General features: G+C 43.0%; 1 protein-coding gene across 1 annotated transcript in view; it reads right to left on the bottom strand.

The window, feature by feature from the left end:
- The window catches only part of COLGALT2 (collagen beta(1-O)galactosyltransferase 2), a 175,064-nt gene that overhangs the window by 25,987 nt on the left and 126,434 nt on the right, over positions 1 to 22,643 (bottom strand). Inside the window, exons 6-8 of the mRNA XM_040408284.1 lie at positions 19,367 to 19,486; positions 6,837 to 6,913; positions 999 to 1,105 (exon numbers count right to left, since the gene is read on the bottom strand). Of these exons, the coding sequence (XP_040264218.1) occupies positions 999 to 1,105; positions 6,837 to 6,913; positions 19,367 to 19,486 (304 nt within the window). The remainder of the gene's footprint in view (positions 1 to 998; positions 1,106 to 6,836; positions 6,914 to 19,366; positions 19,487 to 22,643) is intronic.

Raw genomic sequence — 22,643 nt, 5'->3', positions numbered from 1 at the left:
AGAAAGTCTGTTTGGGCAGTCAGTAGAACTAGAGACTCATGTGGATTTTGTGAACTTGCGAGGAGACCTGCCAACCCTCTCCCTGCCAGTGTCTATCGGGTGGTCGTGAGTCAACACTGGACATGCAGTGCTTCTAATCTTCCAAATGTAATATCCCTGGAGTAGAAGTGTTTTATTTTCCCCTAAATTACATCACTCCCACTTTTCCACCGACTTTTCAAAACTGCAGTGGTGTAAAAATACAAAAAGTCGCAAAATGTGTAAGTAAGCCCAAACGTCACAAAGTCACTATTTTGCAATTTTTTGAAGCTGGAAGTCTGAAGACAGAGCTTGATAAAGTCCTCCCATAAATGTCTGTTGGATTTAGATTTCTGTGGGGGCATGTTGGGGACAATATCACGAAGGGGGCTTAAAGAGACTTTTTCTGAAGCATATATCCCCTAACAGAATATTCCACAGAAGCAGAGCCACATTGAGCACCATACATCTGCACATGGACTGCCTAAATTCCCATAGTCATTTAAGCAAACAATAAATTTAGCAGATTTTATTACATAGTATAAGTGATGAACAAAACGGGATCTGACATTCACTCTAAAATCACAAACATTTTCTTTTTCAAATAAGAGCATTTTTGTATGAAAGACATGAAGTCGAAACAAGTGATGAAATAATAAAAAATGTTTTCCGCTTTGCTGTCACTCAAGCTCAGATGAAGTCGCAGATTTAAGGTCTTCAACTTGTACTATAGAGTGACAATAATGGGGATAACCAGGGATTCAAATCTTATGCATCCAATATTAGCAATATTTGCTTTAGAATCTTGTGTTGCAGGAGATATGCAGATAATGGCATATACAGTGTGATATCCAAACATTAGACAACCATCTGTCATAACCACACTCTTTTCTAGAAATGTGTATTATTCAACACATAGACACATTTCTAGAAAGATAGAAAAATGAAAGCACAACATTAGTTTGGCATTGTAGACTTACTTGCCATCCACTGCATCAAATATCTTCACCTGGATTTGCAGTTCATATAGACTACGTAGCATCCGGACACGACGATCTAGACGACGCTTCAAATTGATCAGGAAAACCTGATGGAAAACAATTACTAAGTATTAAATGGTACATGTTTTGCATGTATATTGAAATGTGTAGTCTACAGAAGATTCACAAAGTTTTGGGTGACTTTTTATAAATGCATCACACCAAGCCACAGCATCAGCATAGATTCATTTCTATAGTCACTTTTCATGTTACAATTCCCTAATAAAGCTTCCTAACTTTTTAGCTGTAGAATTTCAAGACTCCCATGCCGTCCTTTCTTATGACTAGAGATGAGCGAAGTATTTGAAAAATTTGATTTACAAAAAATTTGGTTCATGATGAATTACTTAGTCACGAAGCGCATTTCTTTGTAAGTAGTGGGTGCAATGATAGAGAGCGGCGATTGTGACGCCCGCTGTAATTGTACCTAGAAGGCACCTGTAGAAGGCATGTTCATACATGATGGCAGCATCTGATATGTACACAACACTGTGTAAAATAAAAAAATTAAAATCCTACTTAGGCTACTTTCACACCTGCGTTCGGGTGTCCGCTCGTGAGCTCCATTTGAAGGTGCTCACGAGCGGCCCCGAACGCATCCGTCCAGCCCTAATGCATTCTCAGTGGACGCGGATCCGCTGAGAATGCATCAGTCTGCCAGCGTTCAGCCTCCGCTCCGCGAGCGGACACCTGAACGCTGCTTAGAGCGTTCGGGTGTCCGCCTGGCCGTGCGGAGGCAAGCGGATCCGTCCAGACTTACAATGGAAGTCAATGGGGACGGATCCGCTTGAAGATGACACCATATGGCTCAATCTTCAAACGGATCCGTCCCCCATTGACTTTCAATGTAAAGTCTGGACGGATCCGCTCAGGCTACTTTCAGACTTAGTTTTTTTTTCAAACTATAATGCAGACGGATCCGTTCTGAACGGATACAAACGTCTGCATTATAGAAGCGGATCCGTCTGAGCAGACATCAGACGGACCCGCTCTGAACGGCAGTGTGAAAGTAGCCTTACCTGCTCCATTTGCTCGCCGAGCGCTGCGATTGGCCAGCACTACAGCATAGGAGAAGAAGACGCCGGCAGGATCAAGTGGGTGGAGCCTAACTACTTACATACCGGAGGCTATAACCGGAGAACGGAGCGGCGCCCGGGGATAACAGTAAGTGCAGGGGGATCCCTGGGCGCCGCTCTACACTTCTGTATAGTCAGTTTAGAGTCTTTCTTCTGGTGAAAGGTCCTCTTTAAGCAAGATGGCGGCGGCTTGCCCATCGCAAGCAAATGGAGCAGGTAAGTATGATCATTTTTTATTTTATTTACACTGTGTTATGTATATCAGATGCCGAGATCATGAATGAACGTGGCATCTGAGAGGTACAATGACACCGCTCCCTGTCATTGCACACACTACTTACAAAGAAATGGGCTTTGTGACGAAGTAATTCATCATGAACCAAATTTTTTGGGTTAAATTCCACCTAAAGCAGCCGAATCGAATTTTCAAATACTTTGTGGGGTTCGATTCACTCAACACTGCTTATGAGTAAAGACTGCATTTTAAAGAAGGTAAGTAGTATGCTCAAGACTACCGAAAAACCAGACTAAGGCCCCTGGCAGACGAGCGTGAGCGGATTAGGTCCGGATGCATTGCGAATGCGTTCAGTAGAAAAATGTGTGATTTCGCAAACAAGTTCATTCAGTTTTGTTTGTGATCGCGTTCAGTTTTTATGGCGTGGGTGCAATGAAATTTAATGCGTTTTACGCTCACGTGATAAAAAACTGAGGTATACAAACAACATCTCTTAGCAACCATCTGTGAAAAACGCTGAATACAGAACATGCTGCGATTTGAAAACTAACGCTCATGTACACAGCCCCTTTGAAATGAATGGGTACGGATTCCGTGCGGGCACAATGTGTTCGCATCACGCATTGCACCCGCGCAGACTACTCGCTTGTGTGAAAGGGGCCTAATGCTCTGTTCTGAGCCTTATGTTTGCCATATATGCCAGGAAAAGCTCCCAGCATATTTGTTAAGTGTATCCATAGGGCTCCATTTACCTGACTGAGTGGATACATTTGCATACCTTTTTTAACTGTACAAGAAATGCAGCAGATCATGTGGTACACATTTCTTTACAATGGGGCCCTATGAGTGATGTACATTGGCAAATTTCCTCCAAGGATAGAGCTTAAAGGGGTTAACTGCCATATGAAAAAAATCTGACATCATATAATACATGACAATCTACAGATGTAGCAGGGTTAGCACTCCAGCTTTTAACTCAAATTTCTTAACTCATTGCGTTATCTTGAGACAAAAGCCATTGAAATGCAAATGAAGGTGGTTGCTTAACGCATTTAGTTTAGATAACACGTCTCACGAGTGTTAACTCTACTACATCCGTATTTCTAAAACAAGGATAGAACCAGCCGGGTACCGCACATGATCCCACCATTTATAGCTTCAATTGCTTTGTTCGATTTTCCTCCAGCTGGCAGGTCAGGCGGTGTGTTCTTTTGCAGAGGGCTTTCCCTGTAACTGTCACAGCTTCTAATAGTAGATATGGCTGGTGGCAGTTGAAGAATGGAACTGAGCATGTGTGACCACCTCTGTAGGTAGATGTCTACATTACTATGCAGATTAAACACTGAGGGGTGCCATCATAATGGAGTATACAGAATAATTCGCAAATGTAACATTTTTGTAACAAAATCTAAATTACAAAAGTAACTAGTTTTTCATGCTGACATTAAAATACCATTTAAAAGGTCTGTCAGCAGATTTGTACCTATGGAACTGGCTAACCTGTTACACGTGCACTTGGCAGCTGAAGACATTTGTATTGGTCCCATGTTCATATGAAGTTTTAATACAAGCAAATGAGCCTCTAGGAGCAATGGGGGTGTTGTCATTACACCTAGATCCTCATCTCTCTCTGCAACTGGACCAGGCAGTAAATGTGATCACACCTTCCTGACTCTGACCCTGCCTGAGTAAAAAATTCTGGTAGTTTAGGATCAAAATGGTGACCATCGCCGACCACAGTTTTTCTGTTGCATGCACAAAAAGACAAGTCAGCTGTGTAGTTTGAGGAATTCACCATAAAACTGCATATACAAAACAAAATTTTTAGAAATGTGTGCAAATATATTAAAAAAGAAAAGCTAAAATTTTAAATGGACATAAGTATCCAGACCCTTAGCCATGAAGCTTACAATTTAGCTCTGTGGGCCTCCCATTTCTCTTGATTATATTTGAGATGTTTCTACACCTTGATTTTAGTCCACTTGTGGTAATTCAGTTGATTGGACATGATTTGGAAAGACAAATAGAGCAAATACCAAGTCATAATGAGGAAAGAACTGCCTGTAGAGCTTGTAGACAGGACTGTGTGGAAGATCTAAAGAAGGGTACAAAATATTTCTGCTGCCCTGAAGGTTTCCAAGAGCACAGTGGCCTCTGTAATTCCTAAATGGAAGAAGATAGAAACAACCAGGACCCTTCTTCGAGCTGGCCGCCCTACCAAGTAATTGGGGTAAAGGGGTCTTTGTAAGAGAAGTGAGCAAGAACCCAATAATCATTCTTGCTGAGCTCCAAAGATACTGTGTCCAATGGGAGAAACTTCCAGAAGGTCAACCATCACTACAGTATGGCAGGGTGGACAGAAATAAGCCTCTCCTTAGTAAGAGACACATGAAAGCTAGTCTGCAGTTTGCAAAAAAAAAGTATGTAAAGCAGTGTTTCCTAACTTCAGTCCTCAGGGCCCACCTGCTGGTCATGTTTTTAGGATTGCCTTAGCATTGAACAGGTGATATAATTAGTGTCAATGCATCTGGACTTACCGCAGGCATTCATTATATGAGATATTCTCAAATCATGACCAGCAGGTGGGCCCGGAGGACTGGAGTTGAGAAACACTCAGACTGTGAGAAACAAGATTCACTGGTCTGATGAAACTAAGACTGAACTTTTTGGCCTCAATTCTAAATGTCATATCTAGAAACCAGGCAATGCTCATTACCTACCCAATAAACATCACTACAATGAAGCATGGTGGTGACAGCATCATTATGTGAGAGTACTTTCAGTGGCTGGGACAGGGAGATTCATCAGGGTTGAGGGAAAGCTGAATGGAACAAAGTACAAACATATTCTTAATTAAAAACCTGATTCAGAGTGTTCTGGACTTCAGATTGGGCTGAAGGTTCTCCTTCGAACAAGATATTGACCGTAAGCACACAGTCAAGACAACACAAATGAATTAGGGAAGGTTCTGTGAATGGATTTGGGTGGCGCAGCTAGAGCCCTGCCTAATAGAGAGACATTAAAATGTCTGTCCACCATCCAACCTGACAGAGCTTGAGAGGATCTGCAGAGAAGAATGCCAGAAAATCCCCAAATCCAGGTGTGCAAACCTTGTGGCATCATCCCCAAGAAGATTTGAGGCTGTAATCACTGCCAAAGGTGCTTCAATTAAGTACTGGTAAAGGGTCTGAATACTTATGTCAATGCAATATTTTAGTTTTTCCTTTACAATAAATTAGCAAAGGTGTCAAACATTCTGTTTTTGCTTTGTCACTATGGGTAATGAGTGCAGAATGATGAGGAAAAGCTTGAATTGTTTTTTCTTTAAGTTCTGGCCATAAATGATCAAACTATTAATCTTTTGATCCACAGCAAGAAAACCTTGAAACACCTGGAGTCAATTAGTGCAAGACTGTAAACAGTAGCTCTTCAATTAGCGGACGTACATTCCTCGCCTGGAATCCCTGGAATGGTCTTTTACTTACTACCTCTAACAAATTTTACAGGTTAACCCTGAAGCTGCCCCTCCAGCTTCTATTACCTTTGAAATGATAAACTCTGCTAAGTCAATATGAAGCCTACACTGTGTTATTTACTGTCACTTGCAAAATAGGATCCTTAAAACAGATGCCTATGAGGCACATCCAGCCATTCTTTAATTCAGATATAGTGCTCTAGACTGATGGGGATGCAACTAAGGCTGAGCTCACATTACCATTTAGCTTTCCGTTCTTCTGATCCATCAAAAGAAGAGAGAGAGAAAAAAAAACAGGACTTTTTTTTGGTCTAAAAAAATGGATCTCAGACAGAAATGGCTCAAACAGATGACAACTTATGCAACAGGATCCGTTTTTTTTTTTAACAGTATCCTGTTTTTTTTATTTTCTCTCTCTCCTCTTCTGATGGACCAGAAGAACGGAAAGCTAAACGGTAATGTGAGCTCAGCCTAATCCTGTTGTATCATCATGAGACACTCTGCATACCGTTTAGAGATAATAGAGAGAATCCTCTGGCCAGAAGGCATATCAAGGCCAGAGTAGAGAGCACTAAAGGGGACCTGTCACCTCTCCTGACATGTCAGATTTAGTAGCTACTTCCATTCCTCTTGTAATACCAAAAATAGGTTTGAATATGCATTGTGTAATGCTTAATTTCACCTGTTGTATCGATGTTGGGGGATTGAACATTTACTACTGTACAAGGGGTCTTAGCAGGGGGCAGGCTGTAATCAGCTTATTCTTAAGGGATCCTTGTAAAAAGTAGTGTTGTCTGAGAACTGCTTTAAGCCTGGAGACTCCTATGTTAGGAAAATGCCTCCAAAGTGTTGCATTAAGCTCGGCATCATCATCATTGATCAACTTTTCACACTGTAATTATGATAAATCTGTCTTGATGAGCTTTACTGTGGTTAGTTTAGTGTCCATCGTTAGTCCTAGGTCAGCAGTATACCAGAGAAGAATAACTCACCTCGTCAAACCCTAACTTGTCTGGTTGTTTGGATGGCACATGGACATATCGTGAAGTCTCCAGTGGAGGTCGATCAACTAAAATACATAAAATTATAAACTTGTTTATTGCATATTATAAGGAGAAATAACAGCAGTACCACCAGAATCCCATTCTAATTTCCTATTATCATAAATACACATCTTGGAATTTTGAGGAATCCAAAAATGTAACAGATACAGGTTTATAGTGAATCTTTGCTGCTTACGTCTTCTTTTCAGAGTACAGACTGCTGTAAACAGTTATATTTGCTCTCCTGTTAGATCTGCAAGACATGTTCCCTGCAGCTGCGTAGGCAATTCTGATAATAAGCCTATAGGTATTTCTATTCATTTTATTTCCTGTAGGTTTACAGTTTAACCTAGCATTTGAAATGGAAGTTTAACAGGACTCCAGTTACTCATAAAGCCTTATTCACACAGTCAGTGTTTGGTCAGTGATTTCTATCGGTTATTAAGAGCCAAAACAGGTGTGAGTCAAACACAGAGAATGGGAGCAAATCTTTCCAATAAACCTAATCTCTCTGTAGCTTCCACTCCTGATTTTGGCTCACAATCACTGATGGAAATCGCTGACCAAACACTGACGTGTGAATAAGGATCCTCCAATGTTGACCTGAGAACCTCTGCACACAGCTGTGTGTATGTAGCATATGGATAGAGATTATCCTGGAAAGTAGTTGTAAAAAGATCTACTTTACAGCTCCAGGAAGCATGATCTTCTCAAACCCCAACCTGTAGAACTAAAACATCTGTTTGTCATTGTAACAGTCAGGTTGAATAGTCTGTCCCCCTCTTTGTAGTTTACAGCTGGTGACATGAAACTACTTGTCCCATCATGACGAGAACACCCAGTGTTGTGGGAAGCTAGAAGCAGAAGTGAGGAGACTTGTAGGCCTATGATGATTCTCCCATTTGCTAGGACTAGGATCCAGAGTGGCGGTTTGGTGGTCAGCACGTTAGCACTGTTGCCCTGCTTCACTAGGGAGGGACCGCCATGTGAACAAGGGAGATAGCTACATGGCGTTTGTATGGGTTTCCTCTGGATGCTTCTGCTTTCAACCACACTCTACAAACACACTAATACTTAGTTACAGTCATTTCTGATTTTGCTTGTGAGCATAAATGGAGGCAGGGGCCGATGTGAGCGATGAAAATCAATGTAAAATGCTGTGCAATATGTTACCACGACCTATTCTTTATTAGGACCACAAAGGCTGACAGTAGACACAAAATGTCCTCGTGTTTTAGACATTTTTTTTTTTATACCTGGGGTACACATATTTTTATGTGTACCTGCCACAGGTCCAGGGGGTACACTGCAGGTACCCTCACCAACCACAGCAGATGATTGGGAGATTAGTAGTGTTGAGCGAACTTGTGGTTTCCAGTTCGGTGTACAAGGTTCGGGTTATCTAAGAATTACATTATGGATTCCGCTACCACGGACCATAACTCATGGTAGCAGAATACATAACGGAATTCTGAGATAACCAGAACATTGTATATCGAACTGGAAACCACACGTTCCGTTATGTACTCTGCTACCATGGACCATAAGTTATGGTCCGTGGTAGCAGAATCCATAATGTAATTCTTAGATAATCCGAACCTTGGACGCCGAACTGGAAAACCCAAGTTTGCTCAACACTAGTGATTAGTACGTACATTCCCGTGAGGGGGGTGCTGGTGTCCTGGCGCCTGTAGCAGCAGTAGGGATCTGCCAGCCTGAGGGTAAGTGGCACCGTTAACTTCCAGACTGTTTGCTGTTCCCGCTGCAGCATATGTATAGATACGTGCAGGACAGCCAGCTAACCAGCAGAGCACAGGACAGTGCTGAGAAAGGGGAGAGAAAGGGAAGCAGTTTTCGCAGGTGAGTTCGATGCGTCTGCTTCTGAATTAAAGGGATTGGCCCATCTGGGACATTGATTGATCTCTAGGACATGCCATTAATGTCAGTTAGGTGCGGGTCCGGCAGTCCCATAGCAATGAAAACAGAGGTATACAGAAACAAAAAAAGACAAAAAACAGCGCCTCATGTGCTGGACTAAAAATAATAGGAAATGGTGCGTATTGCGCTTACCGGATCCTTTTGTGAGGAGTCACAACAGCTATAGAAGCCTTGCTGGTGTTTGCCCTCACCAGCTTAAGGTGATGCCTTACTGCTGCCTGGTCCCGTCCTGTCTCGTCAGGATGAGCTTCAGGGGTAGTCGATTTGAAGGTTGAAGAAAAATAGGACCACTTTCCGGCGCTGTAGGCATATAAATCGATCCGCACAATGGCTTGGATGTTTTTTCTTTTTATTTAATGATAATAAAGCTGTCTACGCGTTTCAAGGGCGTACAGGCCTCTTCCTCAGGATTTCGTCTCGTACTTCCGGTCAGCAAAAAGATAGAACATGTCCTATCTTTTTGTGGAACGGGTGGATAGCGTACCCATTAAAGTAAATGGGTCCGCAATACGCTGCGGCTGCCCCACGGTCGGTGTTCGTGCACGGTCGGCCACGGGGCGCAGGAGGCCATACACTAATTTGTTGGACAGGACTGTTCAACACTGTATGTGTCTCTATAGAGAGTATAAATGTATATTAGCCATGGAGCAAGGGCCACACAATATTATTTGCATAATGGAAAAGCTGTAAGCCTCCGGCATAAACCTGTCATGTATGGCAGTCTAAAGCAGGGGTGCAAGACCCACGGGAACCATGCGGCACCTAGAGCCATGGTTTGCGGCCCCCGTCCTGCTGGGCAGAAATACAGCTGATCGTGTGATCAGCTGTATTTCTGCCTGGAGCGCCGCACAATTTCCGGATTACAGCTCCTGCTCCCGCCCTGTAGGAGGAGCAGGTCGGTTCCCCGGCTGTCAGTGACAGTGGGGCAGCCGAGGAGAAGGCAGAAGATGTTTATCAGGGCTTCTGCCTTCTCCACAGAGATAGGTGAGCGACACGCTGAGCAGTTTAGACCCAGCAATCACATGATCACCGGGTGTCAGGAGCAGAGGAGTGCAGAGCCTGATCAATTCTGCCCTGTACAGTAACCTGGTTTCCCCTGTAACTGGGGCTCCTTTGGATGCTCCAGTTACAGTGGAAACAGTGCAAAAAAAATGTGTTCCCATAAGTTTTTTATTGACCTTTTGGGGACAAATTATGTGGCAAATATATATAAAAAGTTTAAAACAAAAAATAGAAAACAAAAAAAAAATATAAATAAAAGGAAAAAAAGGTGCAAAAAAAAGAAAAGTCAGTGTCCACCAGAGGTCCTTTAAAGACTTCTTGGAGGACATACAGTGCTGCAAAAATATATATCAAAAAAGAAAAAGAAAAAAAAGGCAAATAAATAAATAAAATACAAGTAAAAGTAAACAATAAAAAGGAAAAAGTGCAAAATAAAGTTGTTCACTGTCCCCCAACGGTCTATTTATGACCTCTTGTGGGACTTATTATGTGCCAAAAATATATTTTAACAATAAATAATAAGTGATTATAAAAAATTTTTAAATACAAAATAAATAAAATACAAATAACAGAAAAATGCGCAAAATAAAAAAAGTCAGTGTCGCTCAAAAGTCTTTTAGTAGCAGAAATATATTTAAAAAAATAAGTAAAGAAAAAATAAAAAATAGTAAAATACATAAAAGAAAAAAACGCCCACACCAACCAAAACCATTACAATTATCACCCCATTCATGTTAAACTATACCTATTGTATAATAAAATGATCCAACGCATATAGGGAACTAATAATACAAATTTGCATATTTAAATAATGAGCTATAGTTTGGATAAAAAAAATTATAAATTGTAGTTTCCCCTAATAAAACTAAAAAATATATATTAAAAAGCCCTGTGTCATGTAATAAAAAGCTGCAAAAGTTATTTTGGTAGTCCAACAAATAGTGTTTGAACCACATGCTCTAAATAAAAAAAAAGGGACTGGTCATTAAGCCCTTTTCAGGCCTGGTTATTAAAGGGTTAACGAATAACTGCTTTCCCGGCTAGAAAGGCCTCATACACACGACCATACCATGTTTTTTGGTCCACAAAATACAGATACCAGCCATGTGTGTTCTGCATTTTGCGGAACGGAGTAACAGGAGCACTATCTGCATCTTTTGCAGCCCCATTGAAGTGAATCGGTCCACATCCGAGCTGCAAAGAATGCGGATCAGACCAAAACAATGGTCATGTGCATGAGCCCTCAGGAAAAGTCCTTACTGGTTACTGCAGGGCTCCTACAGTATATCTGGGGGTGCAGGAGGTGGTAATAACCAGTGAGCGCCATCCTCTGCAGTGACGGAAAGTGCTTACTAGTTATTGCAGGGCCCCTATAACTGGGGGCAGGAGGTGGTAATAACCAGTGAGTGCTGTCTTCTGCAGTGACAGAAAGTGCTTACTGGTTATTGCAGGGCCCCTATAACTGGGGACAGGAGGCGGTAATAACCAGTGAGTGCCGTCCTCTGCAGTGAGAGAAAGTGCTTACTGGTTATTGCAGGGCTCCTATAACTGGGGGCAGGAGGTGGTAATAACCAGTGAGTGTTGTCCTCTGCAGTGAGGGAAAGTGCTTACTGGTTATTGCAGGGCCCCTATATCTTGGGGGCAGGAGGTGGTAATAACCAGTGAGTGTTGTCCTCTGCAGTGAGGGAAAGTGCTTACTGGTTATTGCAGGGCCCCTATAACTGGGGGCAGGAGGTGGTAATAACCAGTGAGTGTTGTCCTCTGCAGTGAAAGAAAGTGCTTACTGGTTATTGCAGGGCCCCTATAACTGGGGGCAGGAGGTGGTAATAACCAGTGAGTGCTGTCCTCTGCAGTGAGGGAAAGTGCTTACTGGTTATTGCAGGGCCCTATAACTGGGGGCAGGAGGTGGTAATAACCAGTAAGCGTCAGTCTCTGCAGTAAAGGAAAGTGCTTACTGGTTATTGCAGGGCCCCTATAACTGGGGGCAGGAGGTGGAAATAACCAGTGAGCCCCGTCCTTTGCAGTGAAGTGCTTACTGGTTATTGCAGGGCCCTATAACTGGGGGCAGGAGGCGGTAATAGCCAGTAAGCGTCGGTCTCTGCAGTGAAGGAAAATGCTTACTGGTTACTGAAGGAACCCTATAACTGGGGACAGGAGGCAATAATAACCAGTGAGCGCCGTCCTCTGTAGTGAAGTGCTTTCTGGGTATTGCAGGGCCCCTATAACTGGGGGCAGGAGGTGGTAATAACCAGTGAGTGCTGTCTTCTGCAGTGACAGAAAGTGCTTACTGGTTATTGCAGGGCCTCTATAACTGGGGACAGGAGGCGGTAATAACCAGTGAGCGCCGTCCTCTGCAGTGAGAGAAAGTGCTTACTGGTTATTGCAGGGCTCCTATAACTGGGGGCAGGAGGTGGTAATAACCAGTGAGTGTTGTCCTCTGCAGTGAGGGAAAGTGCTTACTGGTTATTGCAGGGCCCCTATATCTTGGGGGCAGGAGGTGGTAATAACCAGTGAGTGTTGTCCTCTGCAGTGAGGGAAAGTGCTTACTGGTTATTGCAGGGCCCCTATAACTGGGGGCAGGAGGTGGTAATAACCAGTGAGTGTTGTCCTCTGCAGTGAAAGAAAGTGCTTACTGGTTATTGCAGGGCCCCTATAACTGGGGGCAGGAGGTGGTAATAACCAGTGAGTGCTGTCCTCTGCAGTGAGGGAAAGTGCTTACTGGTTATTGCAGGGCCCTATAACTGGGGGCAGGAGGTGGTAATAACCAGTAAGCATCAGTCTCTGCAGTAAAGGAAAGTGCTTACTGGTTATTGCAGGGCCCCTATAACTGGGGGCAGGAGGTGGAAATAACCAGTGAGCCCCGTCCTTTGCAGTGAAGTGCTTACTGGTTATTGCAGGGCCCTATAACTGGGGGCAGGAGGCGGTAATAGCCAGTAAGCGTCGGTCTCTGCAGTGAAGGAAAATGCTTACTGGTTATTGAAGGAACACTATAACTGGGGGCAGGAGGCGGTAATAACCAGTCAGCGCCGTCCTCTGCATTGAAGAGCTTACTGGTTATTGCAGGGCCCCTATAACTGGGGGCAGGAGGTGGTAATAACCAGTGAGTGCTGTCCTCTGCAGTGAAGGAAAATGCTTACTGGTTATTGCAGGGCCCCTATAACTGGGGGCAGGAGGTGGTAATAACCAGTGAGCGCTGTCCTCTGCAGTGAAGTGCTTACTGGTTATTGCAGGGCCCCTATAACTGGGGACAGAAGGCGGTAATAACCAGTGAGCGCCGTCCTCTGCAGTGAAGGAAAATGCTTACTGGTTATTGAAGGAACACTATAACTGGGGACAGGAGGCGGTAATAACCAGTGAGCGCCGTCCTCTGCATTGAAGTGCTTACTGGTTATTGCAGGGCCCTATAACTGGGGGCAGGAGGTGGTAATAACCAGTGAGCGCCGTCCTCTGCAGTGAAGTGCTTACTGGTTATTGCAGGCCCCTATAACTGGGGGGAGGAGGTGGTAATAACCAGTGAGCGCTGTCCTCTGCAGTGAAGTGCTTACTGGTTATTGCAGGGCCCTATAACTGGGGGCAGGAGGTGGTAATAACCAGTGAGCGCTGTCCTCTGCAGTGAAGGAAAATGCTTACTGGTTATTGAAGGAACACTATAACTGGGGACAGGAGGCGGTAATAACCAGTGAGCGCCGTCCTCTGCATTGAAGTGCTTACTGGTTATTGCAGGGCCCCTATAACTGGGGGCAGGAGGTGGTAATAACCAGTGAGCGCCGTCCTCTGCAATGAAGTGCTTACTGGTTATTGCAGGGCCCCTATAACTGGGGACAGAAGGCGGTAATAAACAGTGAGCGCCGTCCTCTGCAGTGAAGGAAAATGCTTACTGGTTATTGAAGGAACACTATAACTGGGGACAGGAGGCGGTAATAACCAGTGAGCGCCGTCCTCTGCATTGAAGTGCTTACTGGTTATTGCAGGGCCCTATAACTGGGAGCAGGAGGTGGTAATAACCAGTGAGCGCTGTCCTCTGCAGTGAAGGAAAATGCTTACTGGTTATTGAAGGAACCCTATAACTGGGGGCAGGAGGTGGAAATAACCAGTGAGCGCCATCCTCTGCATTGAAGTGCTTACTGGTTATTGCAGGGCCCCTATAACTGGGGGCAGGAGGTGGTAATAACCAGTGAGCACTGTCCTCTGCAGTGAAGGAAAATGCTTACTGGTTATTGCAGGGCCCCTATAACTGGGGGCAGGAGGTGGTAATAACCAGTGAGCGCTGTCCTCTGCAGTGAAGTGCTTACTGGTTATTGCAGGGCCCCTATAACTGGGGACAGAAGGCGGTAATAACCAGTGAGCGCCGTCCTCTGCAGTGAAGGAAAATGCTTACTGGTTATTGAAGGAACACTATAACTGGGGACAGGAGGCGGTAATAACCAGTGAGCGCCGTCCTCTGCATTGAAGTGCTTACTGGTTATTGCAGGGCCCTATAACTGGGGGCAGGAGGTGGTAATAACCAGTGAGCGCCGTCCTCTGCAGTGAAGTGCTTACTGGTTATTGCAGGCCCCTATAACTGGGGGGAGGAGGTGGTAATAACCAGTGAGCGCTGTCCTCTGCAGTGAAGTGCTTACTGGTTATTGCAGGGCCCTATAACTGGGGGCAGGAGGTGGTAATAACCAGTGAGCGCTGTCCTCTGCAGTGAAGGAAAATGCTTACTGGTTATTGAAGGAACACTATAACTGGGGACAGGAGGCGGTAATAACCAGTGAGCGCCGTCCTCTGCATTGAAGTGCTTACTGGTTATTGCAGGGCCCCTATAACTGGGGGCAGGAGGTGGTAATAACCAGTGAGCGCCGTCCTCTGCAATGAAGTGCTTACTGGTTATTGCAGGGCCCCTATAACTGGGGACAGAAGGCGGTAATAACCAGTGAGCGCCGTCCTCTGCAGTGAAGGAAAATGCTTACTGGTTATTGAAGGAACACTATAACTGGGGACAGGAGGCGGTAATAACCAGTGAGCGCCGTCCTCTGCATTGAAGTGCTTACTGGTTATTGCAGGGCCCTATAACTGGGAGCAGGAGGTGGTAATAACCAGTGAGCGCTGTCCTCTGCAGTGAAGGAAAATGCTTACTGGTTATTGAAGGAACCCTATAACTGGGGGCAGGAGGTGGAAATAACCAGTGAGTGCCATCCTCTGCATTGAAGTGCTTACTGGTTATTGCAGGGCCCCTATAACTGGGGGCAGGAGGTGGTAATAACCAGTGAGCACTGTCCTCTGCAGTGAAGGAAAATGCTTACTGGTTATTGAAGGAACCCTATAACTGGGGGGCAGGAGGTGGAAATAACCAGTGAGCGCCGTCCTCTGCAGTGAAGTAAAGGACTCCTTTGTGAATAGGAGGCAGGAAGGAAATGTCGCCACTTAAAGGGGTTTCAGAGTAAAAAATATTTTTTAACAAGTTCCTGCAGCATGGTCCCTGAAACAGAAGATTCCTACTTTCCAGCTCCATGCTTCTCTCACTGTCTCCATCTTCCGATCCTGGAGCACCTCTCCAGTAAATGACTGACTTTAGTGGTGAAACGCTACTTGTGGCCCCATCACCCCTGAGGCCAGTCATTGGCTGGAGCAGTGCATGTTACTATGCCCATAGTCAGCCGGATGTAAACACTGCTGGGACCAGAAGATGGAGGCAGGGAGCAGGAAAGTATAAATCTTCTGTCTAAGGGCCATGCTGCAGGAACGTGTTAAAAATAATTTTTTATCAGGAAATCTCTACGTTCCTGTTACACTGCACGATATTCAGGACAATTACTGGGAACAAGTCTTTATAGATACGCTCATTCCTGATATCAGCTGATGAACAAGGAATCACTCATTTGTTGGCTGATTTGCATATTTTATAAGATAATCGTCAGCACATCTTTCTGTGTAATCAGCAATGTGCTACCGATTATCAATAGAAGGGAATGAGGGAGGGATGACAAGCACTGATTAAGCTTCAGGGTTGTTTGAGTTATGAAAAAAAAAAAACATAGCACTGTAAATCTGATGGGCAGCAATATATAACTAAGCTAAGCAAGTTTTAGGCAAAAAATAAATAAATAAATAAATATATATTTCCCTGGTTCTCTTCTGGCCCTTTGTTTACCTGTAATAACAAAGTGACATATCTGACTGCTGGGATACTCTGCAGCATGTTGTATTTGTAGGACTACAAGTCCCAGCTGTATAATGACACTGCTGATACACACAGGATCTTCCCCCTACCTGTTCTTGTGCAATGCTCTGCAGAACTCCTCTGTCAGATCCTGTGCCCAGCATTTGTCTCCTCACTGCCTGCAGCTACTCAGTAAAGCCTTCAGCCCTGAGTCTGTGCAGCTGAAGGGGTTAATGTTTTTCCTCCCTCAGTGATTTTACCCTCAGTGAAATCTGAGAAAGCAGCAACTGGAGATAAAGTAAGTGAATTGTAAAGTTCTTACATTTGCCTAGTCAGAAACATACAAAGAACAAAAAAATAACTTAGACAACCCCTCATGCACATGACCGTATGTATTTGGTGGTACAAAAAAAATGGTTCCCCAAAAAATAAGAATGACATGTGGATTCCGTATTTTGCAGAACAGAACAGCTGGCCCCTAATAGAACAGTTCTATCTTTGTCAATAATGCAGACAATAAAATAGGACATGTTCTATCCCTTTGTGGAATGGATATACGGAAACGGAATGCACATGGAGTAGCTTCCTTTTTTTTTGCGCACCCATTGAAATGAATGGTTCCGTATACGGTCCGCAAAAAAACGGAAAGCACACGGAAAGAATATACGTTCGTGCGCATGAGGCCTAAGTAAGAGTGTATTATAAAAAAATAAAAGGCATGTGAAAGTGGGAACACCAGTGGCCTCGCACAAATGCTTCATCTAGGGATCATCCAGGGGTCCCCACTGTAACTTTTTTCTGGTTCCATTTGTTTTGTGGATGATTTTAACAGATATATTTTTTTATTGTATTTATTAACCCATACCCGACAGCATTTCAAATATATACCTCAGCTGTTGGGACATTAAATGTGGCGCCCGCTTGCGAGCGCCATAGCTCAGGGTGCCTGCTGTTTTAAACATAACATCAAACACATTGATCACACACATTTAACTCACTAGATGCCGTAGTCACATTTGTGAGGAGTAAAAACAGGAGCGATTGATCCAAATTTTTTTTCATAATTTCATCCCATTTGGAATTTTTTCCCCACTAGATTGTATGTAACTGTAAATGATACCATTAGAAAGTAAACTTGTTCCGCAAAAAACAAGCCCTCATACGGCTACGTAAATGGAAAAATAAAAAAAAATTGGCTTTGGGAAAGCTGGGAGTAAAAAACAAAAATGAAAATAGAAAATCACCCTGTCATACAGATTTATTAGGATTTGATACAGTGGTGTACATGGCTTCACTATTTCCTGCACCACTACACTGCACTGACATCCCCAGCTGCACCAAGGGACCCTGCCTTGCACCTCACCGCCACCATCAAGGGAACCTCAAATGACATCAGACAGGAGGACCCCAAAACCAGAGTGTGCCCCAAAGGGAAGAACAGGTGCATGCGTCCTTCCCATCACTGCACAGCACAGGGGAGCAACAGAGAGTGAGTACTATGACCACCATTCTTGCCATTATCACTCCTATCCTTTCCCCTGCTGCACACTGCATATGTGGATAAAAGTATGTCACATTAGTACTTTTTAGGTTGGAAATATTTTTTATGTACACGGTATGGCACAACTGTTCCGATGTGCTGTATGTTTGGTATAGATGTGTCTCCCCTCCCCCACCTATGTGACAATATCCTGAGCCCTCAAACACTGTAAGCTTCTTTCACAAATAGTCTTCAAGGAGAGATCGCCTCTCGCCCCCTTGTAAAGCCTCATTCACACGTCAGTGTTTGGTCAGTGAGCTCCATCAGTGACTGTGAGCCAAAACCAGGACTGGAGCCTCCACAGACATAAGGTATAAGGGAGAGATCTGCACCACTTCTGTGTTTAGAGCCGCACCTGGTTTTGGCTCAAAATCACTGATGGAAATCACTGACCAAACACTGACAGAATATGTTCACGACGCACTGGAGCTGTATGTTTTGTGCATGAGCTAGGAAATGCTCCCTGCACAAAACCAAAATGGCTCCCTCTCAGAACATCCAAATTTGTTCTGGTAAGAAAAAGTCACGTTTAGTGCATTATTTCTTATATCTGTCAGAGTCACCCTCGTACATGGGATCCTGACAGCGGATCTGAGCCACTGAATATGTGTGACCACCATCACTCAGTCATAACGCTGTGGCCGGAAGTGTCATAATGGATTTTGTACATTCAGCGCTCAGGTGAGCATGGGGCCAAATCTGATAGGAGTGCAGGGGTTTATATGGAGTGCTTCACAGTGATGACGCTACCCCCAGACGAAGGCACGCCGAAATCGGGGTGGAGTCATCCTGGCTACATACACCAATGGTTAGGTGACTTTTTACTCTTGTTGAGTGTATTTTGTGTATTTTCTCTGATGTTTGGTAGCCTGTGCTCCGCTACTATGTGATTACACCACGTATTGCCCCCTTTTTTATTCATTAATGTATCAACAATTAGGAATATGTTATATCTTTCCACATGGTGTTTGACCGCCAGTGATAGCGCTTTTTCGGCTTCTCATCCTTGTTTTATGCATTTTTATTCATGTGTGAATTAATAAAGATTTCAATATTTTTCCGTTTTTTGGGGTAGTTGATGGATCATTCTTTGTAGGTAAGTTGTGTCAGTATGCAAAAATAATATCTACATATAGGAGAGTTTTTAAATTTTAATTTACATATACCCCGTTAACCTTTCACACATCATATAGCTCTCTAAAGAGAGGACGTTAAGGTGTATTGTTATACAATTCATTTTCCTAATGAGACCTGAATACTCATGGATACCAGGATGCAGCATATGGCAACCAGTGAGGTTCAGGTTAGATGGGCAGATATTTTTTCATTAACACGTGGCAAGAAGCAAGAAAATATTTTCGATGTTTTCTCCTTATTTTGATCGTTGCTCGTTTGCCCCTAGAGAATCTGCCCTGTTAACGAGTTGCTGATCTCTGATTAGATGAGGCGATGTGGTGGCAACACAGAAAACCAACTTCATCACTCATTGTTCATTCACTGCACGCGATTACACGCGGCAATAATTTCCCAAATTTATATGGTTAAAACGATAATCATTCCGTCTAATAGGCATGAACATATAATTATCACTTGCTAGCAACACAACATTCTGTGTGAACAGGGACCTGCTGCCGTCAAGCAATAACTCTGTAAGGGGATGAATGATCGCAGCAGTGATCGCTTATCTCTGTACAGAGGGCCTGATTGTGTGTTGGATTTCAGCATAGCTGTGGCGTATTCCCCTTTATCCATTGAGAACACATGTATGAAAGCCTTTTGTCTGTATAGACTGGGATACAATGGGTAGGGGTGGCCATAGGCTGATCACCTGAAGTGTTCATACCGAACCTCACTTACTCATTGCTTCTGTCAGCACATGTGAAAAGCTCTCAATGTCATCCTCCAGGGTTTGATGTGGTTTCAGAGGCACAGGAAGGTACCCATAATGCTCCTTGTTACAAATATACATCTGAATTCCTAGAAAAGACACAGAGAAGCATACAGTAGTTAAAGGATGCATACTTACAAGACTAATGACGATTATGATGTGAGCGTAAGGTTAAACCGTAATTATTGACATGAAAATGGTGAGTTATAGCGGGACAACCAAAACTCACAACTTTTATTAAGGCCAAATCAGACAAACCTAGCTTGGAGGTATTTTAAAGAATCTCTGTATGTATATGTTCATGGTATATAAGGATCTATATGTGAAGGAAAGGACTCATAGTATGAGCAAAACCTCTGTATGTATATGCTCATGGTATATAAGGGTCTATATGTGAAGGAAAGGGCTCAGTAGTATGAGCAAAACCTCTGTATGTATATGTTCGTGGTATATAAAGGTCTATATGTGAAGGAAAGGACTCATAGTATGAGCAAAACCTCTGTATGTATATGCTCATGGTATATAAGGGTCTATATGTGAAGGAAAGGGCTCAGTAGTATGAGCAAAACCTCTGTATGTATATGTTCATGGTATATAAGGGTCTATATGTGAAGGAAAGGGCTCAGTAGTATGAGCAAAACCTCTGTATGTATATGTTCATGGTATATAAGGGTCTATATATATGAAGGAAAGGGCTCAGTAGTATGAGCAAAACCTCTGTATGTAAATGCTCATGGTATATAAGGGTCTATATGTGAAGGAAAGGGCTCAGTAGTATGAGCAAAACCTCTGTATGTAAATGCTCATGGTATATAAGGGTCTATATGTGAAGGAAAGGGCTCAGTAGTATGAGCAAAACCTCTGTATGTATATGTTCGTGGTATATAAGGGTCTATATGTGAAGGAAAGGGCTCAGTAGTATGAGCAAAACCTCTGTATGTATATGCTCATGGTATATAAGGGTCTATATGTGAAGGAAAGGGCTCAGTAGTATGAGCAAAACCTCTGTATGTATATGTTCATGGTATATAAGGGTCTATATGTGAAGGAAAGGGCTCAGTAGTATGAGCAAAACCTCTGTATGTATATGCTCATGGTATATAAGGGTCTATATGTGAAGGAAAGGGCTCAGTAGTATGAGCAAAACCTCTGTATGTATATGTTCATGGTATATAAGGGTCTATATGTGAAGGAAAGGGCTCAGTAGTATGAGCAAAACCTCTGTATGTATATGCTCATGGTATATAAGGGTCTATATGTGAAGAAAAGGGCTCAGTAGTATGAGCAAAACCTCTGTATGTATATGCTCGTGGTATATAAGGGTCTATATATGAAGGAAAGGGCTCAGTAGTATGAGCAAAGCCTCTGTATGTATATGTTCATGGTATATAAGGGTCTATATATATGAAGGAAAGGGCTCATAGTATGAGCAAAACCTCTGTATGTATATGCTCATGGTATATAAGGGTCTATATATATGAAGGAAAGGGCTCAGTAGTATGAGCAAAACCTCTGTATGTATATGTTCATGGTATATAAGGGTTTATATGTGAAGGAAAGGGCTCAGTAGTATGAGCAAAGCCTCTGTATGTATATGTTCATGGTATATAAGGGTCTATATATATGAAGGAAAGGGCTCATAGTATGAGCAAAACCTCTGTATGTATATGCTCATGGTATATAAGGGTCTATATATATGAAGGAAAGGGCTCAGTAGTATGAGCAAAACCTCTGTATGTATATGCTCATGGTATATAAGGGTCTATATGTGAAGGAAAGGGCTCAGTAGTATGAGCAAAACCTCTGTATGTATATGTTCATGGTATATAAGGGTCTATATGTGAAGGAAAGGGCTCAGTAGTATGAGCAAAACCTCTGTATGTATATGCTCATGGTATATAAGGGTCTATATGTGAAGGAAAGGGCTCAGTAGTATGAGCAAAACCTCTGTATGTATATGTTCATGGTATATAAGGGTCTATATGTGAAGGAAAGGGCTCATATAATGAGCAAAACCTCTGTATGTATATGTTCATGGTATATAAGGGTCTATATGTGAAGGAAAGGGCTCAGTAGTATGAGCAAAACCTCTGTATGTAAATGCTCATGGTATATAAGGGTCTATATATATGAAGGAAAGGGCTCATAGTATGAGCAAAACCTCTGTATGTATATGCTCATGGTATATAAGGGTCTATATATATGAAGGAAAGGGCTCAGTAGTATGAGCAAAACCTCTGTATGTATATGCTCATGGTATATAAGGGTCTATATATGAAGGAAAGGGCTCAGTAGTATGAGCAAAACCTCTGTATGTATATGCTCATGGTATATAAGGGTCTATATGTGAAGGAAAGGGCTCAGTAGTATGAGCAAAACCTCTGTATGTAAATGCTCATGGTATATAAGGGTCTATATATGAAGGAAAGGGCTCAGTAGTATGAGCAAAACCTCTGTATGTATATGCTCATGGTATATAAGGGTCTATATGTGAAGGAAAGGGCTCAGTAGTATGAGCAAAACCTCTGTATGTATATGCTCGTGGTATATAAAGGTCTATATATGAAGGAAAGGGCTCATATAATGAGCAAAACCTCTGTATGTATATGCTCGTGGTATATAAGGGTCTATATATGAAGGAAAGGGCTCAGTAGTATGAGCAAAACCTCTGTATGTATATGCTCGTGGTATATAAGGGTCTATATATGAAGGAAAGGGCTCAGTAGTATGAGCACATGTACTGAAACAGTAGACAGGCATTTCATTAGACACAACTTGGTTCTGTTCCTGTAATATAGGCAGCGGTGCACCTAAACTTTCAGCTGCCTGAGACGCAATTGAAATCCCTCCCCACACACATTCACCCCAGTGCTAAAGTACAAATAATCAATCCAATACTTCCAGCCCTACAGTTAAAGGCACATGTGGATGGACATTAAATACAGCGCTATGATACATACAGAGTAATATCGCACTACATACCTCTTGCATCCAGTGATTTCTTCTCTGATGTAGACATTCTCATTCCTCACCTTCTCCATTCAGAGTTCAGAACAACCTTTGACAATATCTTCCTTGTACATCCCTGCTGCAATGCCCCCTGTAGTTATAATGACTGCTGTAGAGCCCCCTGTATTATAATGCTCCCTGTAGTGCCATTAAGAATAATGCACCCCCTTGTAGTGCTGGTATGTATAATGCTTCCTGTAGTGCTCCAGCCTGTAGTATAATGCCCCCCTATAGTGG

Source organism: Bufo bufo, chromosome 9 (assembly GCF_905171765.1).
Source record: "Bufo bufo chromosome 9, aBufBuf1.1, whole genome shotgun sequence".
NCBI classification, from domain to species: Eukaryota; Metazoa; Chordata; class Amphibia; order Anura; family Bufonidae; genus Bufo; species Bufo bufo.
This window is presented reverse-complemented; position numbering and strand designations above follow the sequence as displayed.